The 15,487-nt window shown below is 41.9% G+C and overlaps 2 protein-coding genes across 4 annotated transcripts in view; both read left to right on the forward strand.

Annotated features, from left to right (window-relative positions):
* LOC124875477 (IQ motif and SEC7 domain-containing protein 2-like) overlaps nucleotides 1-3,405 on the forward strand; it is an 86,475-nt gene extending 83,070 nt beyond the window's left edge. Inside the window, exon 18 of the mRNA XM_047377678.1 lies at nucleotides 2,970-3,405. The gene's annotated coding sequence lies outside the window, so the exon portion shown is untranslated. The remainder of the gene's footprint in view (nucleotides 1-2,969) is intronic.
* A 2,993-nt stretch (nucleotides 3,406-6,398) lies between these two features.
* On the forward strand, nucleotides 6,399-13,745 carry zgc:86609 (ER membrane protein complex subunit 3-like). Of its 3 annotated transcripts, none has more exons than XM_047364928.1 (9): nucleotides 6,399-6,537; nucleotides 9,433-9,631; nucleotides 9,744-9,801; nucleotides 11,934-12,027; nucleotides 12,114-12,218; nucleotides 12,302-12,383; nucleotides 12,760-12,839; nucleotides 13,025-13,107; nucleotides 13,188-13,745. In XM_047364928.1, the coding sequence occupies exons 2-9, from the start codon at nucleotides 9,477-9,479 to the stop codon at nucleotides 13,314-13,316; spliced, it is 786 nt and encodes a 261-aa protein (XP_047220884.1). In that variant the 5' UTR covers nucleotides 6,399-6,537; nucleotides 9,433-9,476; the 3' UTR covers nucleotides 13,317-13,745. The 3 variants fall into 3 exon arrangements, with proteins under 3 accessions (XP_047220884.1, XP_047220892.1, XP_047220877.1); XM_047364936.1 differs by having other exon boundaries at nucleotides 6,436-6,544; XM_047364921.1 differs by lacking the exon at nucleotides 6,399-6,537 and adding an exon at nucleotides 7,836-7,992.
* The last annotated feature ends 1,742 nt before the right edge of the window (nucleotides 13,746-15,487 follow it).

Consider the following 15,487-nt stretch of genomic DNA (forward strand, 5'->3'; position numbering starts at 1 on the left):
ACTGGAGAACATCTCATTGTGCAGGAGAGTAAAACTAGTCCCAACATCTCACACCATCAAGTGGAGATCTGTCTAATGAACTTTGTTTTACACATTTTTGTACTTTGAGTTTAAAGCCATCATCCCAGCATTTTCTCCCAGAATATTTTCCATTTTATCCGTTTTTAACGTTCCTGAATGTCGTAAACAAGTGACTGCTTGAAGAAGGTTCCTCCACCGCCCAAACCCCTCAGCTCTGGTTTATTTTACCGGCATTGAAATGGTGGATGATGGGAAATGCAAACAATGACACATGTTTTTAGTTTCCCTGCGATTACCTGAAACTAACTGTAGATATAAAACTGTACAGTGTGTTCTTGTTTCAGTGGGGCCAACAGCATCGATCTGTAACCGACGCTCAGAATTGCTCGAAATAACAAAACATGCGCTCTAAAAACCAAAGGCTTCTCCTGGTTCTTCAGGCTGCTTTGGTTCTGCTCTGGAAAAATACCGAAACAAAGCTTCTTGTTTCTGCGGTTCAGACTTTTTAGAAACACTTCTAGAACCAGCCTTTTCCTGATCGGACCCATCATTATGGGGCTCGTATTGGTTTCAATCTGAAGAACCACTTTGACTTTTAGAGCAAGCTTCTGATATCAGTATTGTTGTGTGACAAGCTTTTAATAACATGAAGTACTTCTTTGGCTGCTTTGTATTTCTCAGCATTTTTGATTTTGTTATGTGCTTAAAATATGAGATGTTCTGTTCTGATTTGGGCTTCTGATCTAAATACTAAAACCTTTTTTAACTTTTAACATGTTTACAACAACACCAACAGTTATCTGTGACTAACATACCATCAGTTCTAACATATCCATTTTCACTCAGTGTCATTTTCACCCTCATGTTGCCACATTTGAGTCGTTCACCGTCATTGATCACTTCATGCTGAGCTTTTTGGAGCTCCAGACCATTTGGTCTGCAGAGTATCGACAGAAAATCCTTTTCCTTCATGGGGGCCTTACAGAGATCCTGATCATTTCAGGCTCAACTGAAATATCTGAAAGTAAAAAGGTTTTCATAAAACATTGAATGAAGCTAACCTTGAGAGGAGAACACAACTCATTCTGTGTCAGTGCATGTCCAAGAGAAGTCCAATCCATCCTCAGTAAATTTCCATGCTTGTGTGTCTGCATGAACTGTAAACTCGGTATCCTCCAGAAACCATCTCTGACAGATCCTTCAGGTTTTCCTTGGACTAGGCCTCTGGTCTCAGTTTCACTTGCAGAGGTTTTGATTCTTAACATCTAGGATCCATCCTGTACCACCTTTAGAGAGGATCCAACCTTCAGCAGTTTTTTTGGTAAATATATTTGGACCTCAAGGCCCATTTGTGCTTCTAAGAGTCTGGGTGAAAAGTCAAAACACCTTTTCTCAATCACTAGGTCTGTACCATATCTTCTAATCAGGTCCAACTTGGGATGATAATACAACAAGTTACTCTCAAAATTTGTTTAACAAAAACAAAACCAAAATTCTGAAGCAGTCACTGAAAACTAAGTCCACCCCATGATCCAGCAGCGGCAGAACCACCTTCAGCACCAGAACCTCTCAGCAGTGGCTTTCTGTCACATTGTTGTGGAGGAATTTTGGCCCATTCTTCCAGCATTGCTTTAATCCATGGAGGTTTGTAGACACTTGTTTCTGCACAGCTCTCTGATGTTCCATCAGTATTTCAATCCTGTTGACATCCACACTATGACTAGACCATTGCAACCCATTGATTTTATTTCTCTCTCAGCCATTCTGTTGTAGATTTGCTGCTTTGTTTGGGACCATTTTAATGAGCCAGTCCAGGTCAGGCTTCAGCTGTTGGACAGTTGGACTTAGACTTGACTCCAGAATACTGTGGTATTCAGAGAAGTTCATGGTCCAAGCAATAACTTCAAGGTCCTGCACCCAGGTCTGGTGGCTGCAAAACAAGCTGAAATCATCACTCCCCCACCCCCATGCTAGACAGTTGGTATGACGTAGTTGGGCTAATGTTTTGCATTTGGTTTTCTCCTACCATGGAGTTGTACATTATGACCAAACATTTTTGTCCAAAGTTCATTGTTCGAGAGTTTTTGCTTTGCAAACCTAAGGCCTTTTCCAATCCTCCAAATGGCCATATTTGTTCAGTCTTTTTCTAATTATTCTGTCATGAACTTTAACCTTTAACATGTAAACCTAGGCCTGTAAGTCTGAGATGGAGCCCTGGGGTTTGTTGTCTTCTGTCTGAGCACCGTTCGCTCTGACACTGCAGGGATTTTCTGGAACTGTCTTCAGTGTTTTCTACCTGTGAATAATCTCTGTAGATCGATGGACCATGAAGTCTGGAAATGATCTTGTAAACCTTCCCAGGTTGATGTGCAGTGAAAGTTGCTTCTGTAAGGTCATTGCTTGTGTCTTACCGTCGTGGCATTGTGTTTCCACTCAGCTGAACGCTTCAGAGCCGCAAACTGCCAACACTCTTGCTTAAATAGAGATGTTCACACTGATGATGATCAGTTTTTTTCACACTGCTTCTGCATTTTGATTTACTTTTTGTTAAATATGTCATTTGCTCTATGATCTTTTTTTTTTTTTGGCTTTCTAACTGATTAACAGTGGTTTCCCATGAGGTAACAAATTAATCCACAGTTTACTGAATGGTTTTTAAAAGCGCTACATGTCAGTATATTGAGTTTAAGAACATGCAGAAACATTTTTATGGTCCTTTAAACATTTAGCTCAGATGTTTATCATTTTCTGCCCAGGCCTGCTCTCCACTGTTGGTTTGCATGTATTTATTCCAGTATCTGCACTGAATGAACTGTATTATAAACATGAATGTACATAAGTTGTTAAATGAACATTAGCGTCCTTCACTTGTTAGGGGCAGGTTGTAAGAGGCTTCTTTTCATTGGGAAGAGAAGGTCTGAATTTAATTTCCTTTTTTTATTCCTCAGAAGCAGATCTGGTCTGACCGCTGCAGGAAAAACAGGGAACTTTAAAAACAAACAGCCGATCAGATCTGCTCCGAATGAAATCTCAGACTCTTCTGCTCCCATGTGGGGCGGCCTGTGGTTTGTGTCTGTACAGGGATGGGCGACTTGTTGGTGTCTAAACAACGGAGCGGACCACTTCATGGAGAAAACACATTTCTTGTTTATAATGTAGAGCAAAAAGAGACTGCAGTAGTCCCTGTAAAATTGTACGTGTAAAGTGTGAAATATGTGTCCAACAGAGACGACATTATTTTAAAAATTATGTTTGGAAGATTTTAGCTGTGTACATAAATATATATTACTTGTACTTTGTTTTTGAAATTGCAGAAATATGAACAAAGTGGAAATATTTATTGCTCTAAAGATATAAAAATTTGTTCATGTGGATGGAAACTTTTCCTGTTTGTGTTGTGGTTTCTTTTAACGTAACATTATAGATATAATTAAGTCTTTCTAACACTATATTTTATGGTTAACTGGACTGAAATACAGTCATTCAGGTCATTTTAACGCCAAATGAACAGATGCCAGCCTCCTTTCTTATCCATTCAGTTTAGTTAAAAAGAACCAGTTCAAACCAGTTACCCGACAATTTATATCCAGTTACATCAACTCCACATTATTTCAGTTTGCTCTAATGTAATCGTTCAGATTCTGATCCAGTTACATACAGTCCAGTTCATTCCAAGTTACACTGCTTTAAAAAATAAAGGGAAGACTTAAACAACACAATAAAACTCCAAGTAAATCAAACTTCTGTGAAATCAAACTGTCCACTTAGGAAGCAACACTGATTGATAATTAATTTCACATCTTGTTGTTCAAATGGAAAAGACAACAGGAGGAAATCTTTGGTGATTATCAAGACACTCAATAAAGGAGTGGTTCTGCAGGTGGGGACCACAGACAACTTCTCAGTACCGATGCTTTCTGGCTGATGTTTTGGTCACTTTTGAATGTTGGTGGTGCTTTCACACTCGTGGTAGCATGAGACGGACTCTACAACCCACACAAGTCGCTCAGGTAGTGCAGCTCATCCAGGATGGCACATCAATGCCAGCTGTGGCAAGAAGGTTTGCTGTGTCTGTCAGCGTAGTGTCCAGAACCTGGAGGCGCTACCAGGAGACAGACCAGTACACCAGGAGATGTGGAGGAGGCCATAGGAGGGCAACAACCCAGCAGCAGGACCGCTACCTCCACCTTTGTGCAAGAGGAGGAACAGGAGGAGCACTGCTAGAGCCCTGCAAAATGACCTCCAGCAGGCCACAAATGTGCATGTGTCTGCATAAACGGTTAGAAACCGACTCCATGAGGATGGTATGAGGGCCTGACGTCCACAAATGGGGGTTGTGCTCACAGCCCGACACCGTGCAGGACGCTTGGCATTTGTCAGAGAACACCAGGATTGGCAAATTCACCACTGGTGCCCTGTGCTCTTCACAGATGAAAGCAGGTGCACACTAAGCACATCTGAAAGACGTGACAGAGTCTGGAGACACCATGGAGAGAGATCTGCTGCCTGCAACATCCTTCAGCAGGACCAGTTTGGCAGTGGGTCAGTAATGGTGTGGGGTGGCATTTCTTTCCATGTGATCACCAGAGATAGCCTGACTGCCATTAGGTACCAAGATGAGATCCTCAGACCCCTTGTGAGACCATATGCTGGTGCGGTTGGCCCTGTGTTCCTCCTAATGCAGGACAATGCTAGACCTCATGTGGCTGGAGTGTGTCAGCAGTTCCTGCAAGATGAAGACATTGAAGCTATGGACTGGCCCGCCCGTTCCCCAGACCTGAATCTGATTGAGCACATCTGGGACATCATGTCTCGCTCCATCCACCAACGTCACGTTGCACCACAGACTGTCCAGGAGTTGGTGGATGCTTTAGTCCAGGTCTGGGAGGAGATCCCTCAGGAGACCATCCACCGTCACATCAGGAGCATGTCCAGGCGTTGTAGGGAGGTCATACACAATACTGAGCCTCATTTTGAGTTGTTTTAAGGACATTACATCAAAGTTGGATCAACCTGTAGTGTGTTTTTCTACTTTAATTTTGTGTGTGACTCCAAATCCAGGCCTCCATTGGTTAATAAATTTGATTTCCATTGATGATTTTTGTGTGATTTTGTTGTCAGCACATTCAACTTTGTACAGAACAAAGTATTAAATGAGAATATTTCATTTATTCAGATCTAGGATGTGTTATTTGAGTGTTCCCTTTATTTTTTGGAGCAGTGTATATCAAAATACAGTCTGATTCTGTTAATCATCTGTTGGTAAAAAATGTTTCCAAGTTGTTGCAGCATTTCCTCAACCTGAGCAACCATGTGGCGACAGTCAAGAGGAACTGCTTGGTTTTAACAGCAAGATACCTCCAGCAGAACCAGAACCCAGCAGCCAGCTGGAGGTTCACATGTTAAAGATCCAAGAAAGGAGGTCCAGCTCAGAAGTCAGGACCTTAGGCGTCACCTGAGCTTATTTCAAAAACATAAAGCTGAGAGAAAGGTTACCATCTAAGTAACCCAGTTGAGTCCATCTTCCTCATTCTGTGATATTTGAGACTTTACAGATGAGAGATTTTATCCAAAACACTTTTCTTCTGAACTAAAACGGCATCTGCCAAGAGCTGCTTTGGATTTAATGGTATTTTAACCTCCAGTAATAAAAGCAGCTCCAGTCAGAACTTTTAGAAACGTTTCAATGAATATTGATTATTTTAATTAAAGGGGAAAAGGTGATTAACTTTCGTTACTATGGTGTTTGGTCTCATATAACAAGTTTTGGAATGTCTCTATTTTGAGATACTAACTTGATGCTTTGAGAAAGATGCTTTCTTATGGCTGTTGTAAAGGTTTATTAATAATCACAAAATTCAGCCGGCCATTTAAAATGAGCAGAAGATCAGAGACTCTTTGGAAGGGAATAGGTCAAAGTCCAAAGGTTAGTTCTTGCTCCACACATTTAGAATAAAGGTAAAATAAAGAAATAAATCAACATTAAATGGATTTGATTTAATAAAATATTAATTAGCAGGTTGGTTGCTGAGTTCAATAAAATATTAAGCACCCAGAAGAGATTTGGACATGTGTGCAGACCAGTGAGGGTATGTAAATGATTTAATTCAGTTTATTATTTTACACTAATTCACAACTAATGTAATCTCAAGGTACCTTACGGGATATATTTAATGCCAGTCATAACACAGACCAGTCAAATTCAGTATATAATGCCAACTGATAAAATGTTTTCTATCTAAGGAAGCCCAGGTGGATTTGCAGCATTTTCCCCTTAGCTGGGGACGGTTGATTGCATTGCTTCGTTAACTGCAAGGAGCTGCCATTCCTAGAACGACCACCAGAGGGCAGAAGTGGCGCAACATCAGGCAGTTCCATTAGTGTCAAGCAAACACAGAGGTCACCATACTAAGATGACCTGTGAACGGTTGTTTATGTACAACTGCTTGTCATGTGGGGTCTACGGACGCCATAGTAACCAGCTGCTACATGAAGATGTCCACACATGGCGCTAAGGTATGGGGTAAGAACCCTGTCAAAAACAACGTGTATGTAAAGACGGAAATGTGTGCATATTAGTCAATAGTTGTGCATAAGTAAAATCCAAAAGAGGTATTGTATATTTTCTCTATAAGAATACAAAATAAAATGTTACAACTTCAAGAAATTACAAACACAAAGTTCAAGTTTACAGTTGTGGTTTATTCTTTATGAATACAATATGCTATAACAGTTTATGAATACGATTTATTTTCTATGAGAATATGAATTTACCTCAATGACTTGGCATCACGTGATCTCAGGCTCAGGATATAGTGGGTGGAGCTATACAATGATGTACAGTAGGTGGCGCTATGCACCTCTGAATTTGTTGCGAACCGCCACCAGAAGAAGAGAAGAAGAAGCAGCAGCAGCACTAGCGCCAATATGACGGACCAAGAACATATATTAACGACATTAAGACATATATAAATTTTTAACATTACCTGACTTTGTACCGTAGTTTCTTGGTCCGTTCTTTTGGCGCTAGTGCTGCTGCTTCTTCTTCTCTTCTTCTGCTGGCGGTTCGCAACAAATTCAGAGGTGCATAGCGCCACCTACTGTACATCATTGTATAACTCCACCCACTATATCCTGAGCCTGAGATCACGTGACACTAAGTCGTTGATGTAAATTCATATTCTCATAGAAAATAAATCGTATTCACAAACTGTTATAGCATATTGTATTCATAAAGAATAAACCACAACTGTAAACTTGAACTTTGTGTTTGTAATTTCTTGAAGCTGTAACATTTTATTTTGTATTCTTATAGAGAAAATATACAATACCTCTTTTGGATTTTACTTATGCACAACTATTGACTAATATGCACACATTTCCGTCTTTACAGACACATTGTTTGTCTGACTAAATATGTGTGTATTCAAGAAAAACAGCTTAAAATAAATGGACCAATCACGATGAAGAAGCAGATCCTGGAATGGATCACACAGCTGATTCTGGATGCTGGTTGGTTGAAGACTCCGTCTGGCCACCTTGGATCTGAGTGTAACCTGTCAAAACAGACCATATGGTTACCATGGAAACCACCTCTGAATCCAAGTGGATAAATGTTAACTGTGTTAAACTCCATAAAGTTGTCTGATAAATGGGGTAAATCTATGTGTTAGATTTGAAGCTAGTGTATAATTTTTGTCTCAGTGATGTCATTATTATTACTAAGATGATATGTTGTTGTGTATGATAATGATTTACGCAGTTTAGCTGAATCTAAATATTTAGCACTTCTGTTGTCCAGTTTCCAAGTAGACTGAGAACATGACACTCACAATATGGCGGACGCGCTGGCGTAGCGTTCCCATTGCGTAACGACGCCAGTATGTCGGCGTTTCCGCTTAAACCGGAAGAAGATGATCTCCAGGAGCAATTGAACACGTTTGTGGAGTTAGGAAAAAGTCGCTAAATGCGGTGAGTTGGTATTTGAAGCTTGTTGGTGGAGGGTTTTATCGGCTCATAAGCTGACTCACGTTAGCGGAAAAGTTTATAGAAACGGTGATTTAAAGCAAGCTAACCTGCGAGTTAGCCTGTTAGCTTAAAGTTGTGATCAAACTTCCAACAGGTTGAATGAACGGAGGTCATCTGCTGCTAATGAGAACAATACTGATTATTAGATGTGAATCTGGGCTTTTAATACAGGCGCGTCTCAATAAAGGTTAATTTATTCTACTATTTCAACTTAAAAAGTGAAACTTGTAGCGATTATTTACACACAAAGGGATATTTAAAGAGTCTATGTAATTAATTTAGCTAATTATTTCTCCCTGGTAATAAAAAAAAACCAAAATTCAGATATTCATAAAATCTAGATATTACATCACACCAGTTAAAGGGATACTTTTAATAGACATTTTATGTTGTGGCCTAAAGAATCATGGAGAAGACAGCTGTCCAGCAGGCAGTCACTGGCACCTTCCACTAGGAGGTTAAGCTACTACAAGTTATCCCTAAACAATCTGGTTGTTCGGTGTTTTATCCAAGCATATTAATGGAAAGTTGAATGGAAGGAAAAAGTTTGGTATGAAATGTGTGCCTTAAGAGTATTGTAAACTAAGGTCCATTAAAGTTTAGAAATTTACAAGACGTGGAGTCGGAGCTACAGGGGCGACCAGAGGACATGGCCTGCAAGGTCATTACTGAAGAAGCTAGAAATGTGTTGGGATAGATGTTCTTAAAACTCTCAGTGCAACATTTTAAATAAGCTGAAGATTGATCCAACAATGCACTGTGAATATTCCCATCTGAAGGTCTACTACGTTAACTCAGTGGAAGAACCGAAACACTGACTTCATTATCAAGACACAGTGGAGGTTTGGGTCCAGCCTAAACTTCATGTTTTTTATATCAAGTTGAACAATTCTTCTTACCTTTAGCATTTCATTGCATTGTTGACTTTGTTTTGACCTGCAAATGGCCTGTAACAATATGACCAAGTTCAGAACCACCAGGTTTGATCGAGCAAACAGTACCATCTGATAGGTTTCTGACTGCAAACGATGAAGATTTTAAGTCTTAACAATGATCCCAACTTGCTGCAGAAACAGTAATTGTAACCAGAACAACATTTAGTTTTCATGGAAAGTTTGGAATTAACCAGATCTGAATAATTATGCAAACCAGAAAGTAAAGAATGAAGAAGCAGCTTCGTTCCAGATTTGATCTTAATCACATATTTGTATAAGATGGAAATTAATCTATTAATTATAAGATTGTCTTTCTGATTGCCCCCTTATCAGACTTAAATCCTAAAAATCATCTTGACGTCTTCTCTAGATTTATTGTGACGACTTTAAAGGCTTTGATCCATCAGGAAACACTACAGTAGAATCTGAATCTCTCCCTCTGCTTCAGCTTCTTCCTGCTGAAGATCACCTCGTCGAGTTGAACTGAGAGCGATGGCTGGTCCGGAGCTCCTGCTGGACTCCAGCATTCGGTTGTGGGTGGTCCTACCCATCGTCTTCATCACCTTCTTCGTCGGGGTCCTGCGTCACTACGTTAGCCAGCTGCTGCACAGTGACAAGAAGGTGGACCTGGTGCAGGTCTCTGACAGGTGAGGATGGAGCTCTTTGGAGGAAGATGTTCAGTTGGTCTTTGGTGATTTTCTGACACTGATAGGTGGAGAAGCTCAGTTGTGTTTTCTGATGTTGATGGTTTGTGTTCAGTCAGGTGCTGCTGCGCAGCCGCGTCCTCAGAGAGAACGGGAAGTACATCCCCCGACAGGTAAACGGACTGATTTACATTCTGTCTGCAGGAACTGCTCGCTTGCTCCTACTGAGTACTCTTTGTCCTCCTGAAGCTCAGCTCTGATTGGGTGCAGGGTGTAGTGACATCTAGTGGGGAAATGCCAGCATGTCACTGTTAGAGCTGAGCTCACTGTCAGCCACCTTATCATACATGGTGGGGTTGGTGGGTATTCCCATCACCTGGTTCCGTGGCGGCGGGACTTTAAATCCTTTTGAGTTTTTTATGTGAACAGATTCATTGCTGCAAATATTCTAATGGAAATTTGTTCCCCATCAAAACATTTTCCTGGAATAAAAACTGTCTGTAAGGATCTGAAATCTGGTATCTGAACCGCCTGAACGGACTCTTCTAGATGATGAAGCTCCTCTGCTTCATCTCTAAGACTGAGTCCAGCCACCCTACTCAGGAATCTCATTTTGGCTGCTTGTATTCAGGATCTCCTTCTTTTGGTCATGATCCATATCCCAGAACCATAGTGGAGGGTCAGGAATGTAGATGGACCAGTAAATCCAGAGCTTCACCTTTCAGCTCAACCTCTGCGGCACATCTACTCGACACATGCGATAAATAAAAGCTTCTGCGCTTTGCACTCTCAGCGTTAAACAGAGGAGGCGCTCATCATTCTGTACAAACCCAACAGAACATCCAACCCAAACCTCGGGTACTGCCATACTTTCTACCTTCTGAAAGGTTTGTAAGAAGTTGTAACCCGACCCATTTGGCGGTAATCCGATGCTTTAGCCGCCATATTTGTTTGAAACTGTGACGCAGACTGAGCCACTGATTGGTGGCGACTCTGCTTCAGACTCCAGGAAAGGACTCGGATCAACTATTATTAGGAAAACAGCTGGAACTTTTATTAAAAGTTTTAATTAAATGATAAGACACAGTTCAGCACATAAGTATTCACACCCTGGCAGATTTATGTTTAAAGTCAGATTTTAGTTTTATTGATATGTTTCGTGATAATAATGTTTGGAGTGGCAAACATAACAGTTTAAAATAAAATTTACATAAAAACAGAAGTCCATTCTTTTTAAATTGAATCCTCCTTTACATTGTTTAGACACAGTCTCCCAGTCTCTGCTACAGAAAACATCCCCACAGCATGATGCTGCCACCGCCATGTTTCACTGTGGGGATGGTGATCTTGGGGTGATGACATGTTGGGTTTGCGCCTGACAAATTGTTTTCCTTGGTGGTTGAAAAGTTCAAGTTCTGTTGCCCATGTGCCTTTTGGCCAACATGCCTTCTCATTGTTAAGACTAAGTAATGGTTTTTTCTCTTCCATAAAGCCCGGTTCCACGGAGCCTATGGCTTCTAGGGGCCTCTGGACAGATACTCCAGGGTGACCTCTGGTCTCTCTGCTGTTTCACTGATTAATGCCCGGTCTGTGAGTTCTAGTGACCGGGCCTCTCTGGGCAGGATTTTGTGGTACCCTGTGCTTTCCATTAGAAGATGATTGATTTGATGGAGCACCAGAGGAACACCAAAGATCTAGTTTTTATAAACCCACCCTGACTTGTACTTCTCAGCAACCTGCTTGGTCTTCATGGCGTGACGCCTCCTGCTTAGTGGTGCTGCAGCTTCTGGGGTTTTTCAGAGAAGGTGTGTTTATACCCCCAGATCATGTGACAGATTTCACACAGGTGGACTTTATTTCACTAATTATGGGACTTTTAAGGTAATTAATTGCAGCAAGACTTTTTTATGGGTTTCATATGAAAGGAGATGAATACATAACAAAACATTTTACGTTTTTAAGATATTTTTTCGGCACTAGTGGCCTTTATTTATTTTTGACAGTAGGCAGACAGGACAGAGAGGTAGAGAGAGGGGGAGACATTTGGCAAATGTTCCCGGGTCCGGAACTCGAACCCGGGACGGCTGCTTCGAGGACTGTAGCGTCCGTATACGGTCGCACGCTTTTTTAAATGTATTTTCATAAATATTTTTCTCTTTACCAACTTCAACTGTTTTGTTCAGATTGTCACATAAAAACATTTAAATTACAGGTCGGAGTTTAATAAAATAGGGGGTGAATACTTTTGCAAGGCGCTGTGTTTCTCCTTACAGAGATATTTAAAGCGCACCGTTTTCTGTTTCAGTCGTTCGCCATGAGGAAACATTACTTCAACAATGCAGAAACCGGCTTCTTCAAGAAGGTCAAGAGGAAGGTGGTCCCCAAGAACCCCATGACAGGTGTGTGTGTGTGTGTGTGTGTGTGTGTGTGTGATCTGATCTGAGGACTGAAGAGTTTTCTTCATCCTCACTGTGATCTGTTTCAGACACCAGCATGTTGACGGACATGATGAAGGGGAACCTGACCAACGTGTTGCCCATGATTCTGATCGGTGGATGGATCAACTGGGCCTTCTCTGGTTTTGTTATTAGTGAGTTTCCTCGCTGCTCCGCAGACGTTCTGCTGACCCGTCACTGGAGTTAAATCCAAACTGTGGCTGTTTGTGTTTTCCAGCGAAGGTGCCGTTCCCTCTGACTCTGAGGTTCAAGCCCATGTTACAGAGAGGCATCGACCTGCTGTCACTGGATGCTTCCTGGTAAGGCCCGGCTGCACAGAACCGCTTTCTCAGGTAGAAACCAGAAAGCTGACTTCCTGTTTGAGCTTGCGGCAGCAGTTTTAGGTTTGACCTTAGAAAGCAGGTGAGATCTCACCGACCCGCATGCTTCTGTTGGTATTCAGACATGTTTTGGGTCAGCTGGTTCCTAGTGTTCAACTCAGTGGTTCAAAGCTTCACACTCCTGTCCACCAGGTGGCGATAACTTTTTGCTTTGCTACTTCTGCTTCTAGAGCTGTGACCAGCACACATTAAAGTGACCCTAGCATTTCCCTTCACAGAACCCGGGCCAGGACCGGTTCTTGAAGGTAACTGGGTGTTCTGCTTGTGTTCAGCCTGTGTTGGTTAATGTGTGCAGGGTGAGCTCGGCCTCCTGGTACTTCCTGAACGTTTTCGGGCTGAGGAGCATGTACACCCTGATTCTGGGTCAGGACAACGGTGAGTGGTTCGTAATTTTCTAGACATTGAAGAACATTTTCTATATAAAACTTGTGGTTTATTTTAATTTTGTTCCAGTTATCAGATTTTAATTGAGAATTTTTTTCCAAGTCTGTCGGAACCCGGAGAGACAGGAACGTGTTTCCTCAGAAAGAAGCTCTCTGATTGGTCCGTTTTCTCCACAGCTGCTGACCAGTCACGGATCATGCAGGACCAGATGACCGGTGCTGCCATGGCAATGCCCCCTGACCCCAACAAGGCTTTTAAGGTAAAGAAGATCAGAACTTTGGTTGGTTCCTTTCATGCGGTTCTGAACATGATGTAACGTCTCAGTCTGTCTCGTTTCAGACTGAGTGGGAGGCGCTGGAGGTCCTTAACCACAAGTGGGCTCTGGAGAACGTGGAGGAGGAGCTCATGTCCAAAGATCTCAACTTTGGAAACCTTTTCAGCGCTGACATCAAGCCTGATATGTTTTGAACCGGGTCAGAACAGGAACAAACCCGAACGGCCAACCTGAGGACGGTTCTGGGCCTTTATTTTACATTTCAGTGTTTGAGCTTTTTCACCTCACATTGTTCTGATTCCAGTGACCCAAACCTCAGTGTGTTCTTTTAAAGGACTGGATGAGTGGTTCTCCAGGCTTTCTAAAGGTCTTCCCTTTCTGAGGAGGATCTTTGTGCAGGAACCAGAACCGAGACATTAAACAGGATGCTGGTGCCGAAGCCAGAGTCCTAAGAAAGCCCTTCAGGAAATCCAGAGAACTGTTGATCCAGACCCCCTTCATGGACTACAGAAGGTCCAGCTGCCTGAAAAGAGAACCTGAAGGAACAAGGACCGGACCAGGAGTTTAAGATCTTTTGTGAATGTTTTATTCAGACGTTTTCTGGAATAAATCTAAAGTCAGAATCTTTCTCTCCTGTTGGTCGTCACTGTGGACCTACTGATCCAAAGCAGAAGGTAGATATGCCATCAGGACCGGCTCTGTGGTTCTGTTCTAACCTCTGAGACCTGGTAAGGTGACTTTTCTTAAGGGTGGAGGTCACATCTGCACAGAGGTGTTTACAGCTGCTGGTCATAAAATTAGAATATCGTGAAAAAATGGATTTATTTCAGTAATTCAATTCAAATAATGAAACTTGTATATTTATTCATTCATTACACACAGACTGATGTTTCAAATGTTAAAACCCCAAATTCAGTATCTCAGAATATTAATTAAGACTAATACAACAAAGGATTTTTAGAAATGTTGGCCAACCAAAAAGTATGAGCATGTACAGCACTCCGTACTTGGCTGGGGCTCCTTTTGCCTGGATTACTGCAGCAGTGCGGCGTGGCATGGAGTCCATCAGTCTGGCACTGCTCCGCTGTTTTGAGAGCCCAGGTTACTCTGATGGTGGCCTTCAGCTCTTCTGAATGGTTGGGTCTGGCATATTGCATCTTCCTCTTCATGATAATCCATAGATTTTCTACGGGGTTAAGATCAGGAGAGATACCATGGTCCTTAAACCAGGTACTGGTAGCTTTGGCTCTGTGTGCAGGTACCAAGTCCTGTTGGAAAATGAAATCTGCATCTCCTTAAAGCTGGTCAGCAGCAGGAAGCATGAAGTGCTCTAAAACTTCCTGGTAGACGGCTGTGTTGACCTTGAACCTCAGAAAACTCAGTGGACCAACACCAGCAGATGACATGGCCCCCCAACCCATCACTGACTGGAAACTTTACACTGGACCTCAAGCAACGTGGATTCTGTCCCTCTCCTCTCTTCCTCCAGACTCTGGAGGAAATGCAACATTTACTTCCTTCAGAGAACATAACTTTGGACCAGTCAGCAGCAGCCAAGTCCTTTCTGTCTTTATCCCAGACAAGATGCTTCTCTTGTTCAAGAGTGTCTTGACACAAGGAATACGGCAGCTGAAACCCATGTCTTGCATACATCTGTGTGTGGTGGTTCTGGAAGAAGCGACTCCAGCTGTGGTCCACTCTTTGTGAATCTCCACCACATTTTTGAATGGGTTTTGTTTCACAATCCTCTCCAGGGTGCGGTTATCCCTCTTGCTTGAACACTTTTTTCTACCACATCTTTTCCTTCCCTCCGCTTCTATTAATGTTCTTGGACTCGGAGCTCTTTGAACAACCAGCCTCTTTAGCAATGACCTTTTGTGTCTCGACTTCCTGGGTCAAGGTGTCAACTGTGAGGTCAGCAGTGTTCCCCGTGATTGTGTCGCCTACAGAACTAGACGGAGAGACCATTTAAAGGCCTTTGCAGGTGGTTTGAGTTAATTAGCTGATTGGATTGTGGCACCAGGTGTCTTCAATATTGAACCTTTTCACAATATTCTAATTTTCTGATACTGAATTTGGGGTTTTCATTGTTGTCAGTTATAATCATCAAAATTAAAAGAAATAAACATTTGAAATATATACGTTTTGAATGGAATTACTGAAATGCTTCAGTTTTTTCATGGTATTATTTTATGACCAGCATCTTTACAGGAACACGGGTGGAAAACTGATCATTCCTTCAGGATAAAGTTCAACTGCCTAAAACCCAGATCTCACCTCTGAAACACTCAGGGTGGTTCTGGTCATGAAATGATTCTGATACGTGTTGAACTGTTATCACACTGGTGTAATTAAAGTAGAGAAA

The sequence above is a fragment of the Girardinichthys multiradiatus genome, chromosome 1 (genome assembly GCF_021462225.1).
Source record: "Girardinichthys multiradiatus isolate DD_20200921_A chromosome 1, DD_fGirMul_XY1, whole genome shotgun sequence".
Classification (NCBI taxonomy): domain Eukaryota; kingdom Metazoa; phylum Chordata; class Actinopteri; order Cyprinodontiformes; family Goodeidae; genus Girardinichthys; species Girardinichthys multiradiatus.

What these genes read in the sequence shown, in the direction of transcription:
- zgc:86609 (XM_047364928.1), top strand. Translation starts at nt 9,477, where the DNA reads ATGGCTGGTCCGGAGCTCCTGCTGGACTCCAGCATTCGGTTGTGGGTG. An exon ending in CTTCTCTGGTTTTGTTATTA is followed by an intron (nt 12,219 to 12,301) that starts GTGAGTTTCCTC and finishes TGTGTTTTCCAG; the next exon opens with CGAAGGTGCCGTTCCCTCTG. An exon ending in CTGTCACTGGATGCTTCCTG is followed by an intron (nt 12,384 to 12,759) that starts GTAAGGCCCGGC and finishes TAATGTGTGCAG; the next exon opens with GGTGAGCTCGGCCTCCTGGT.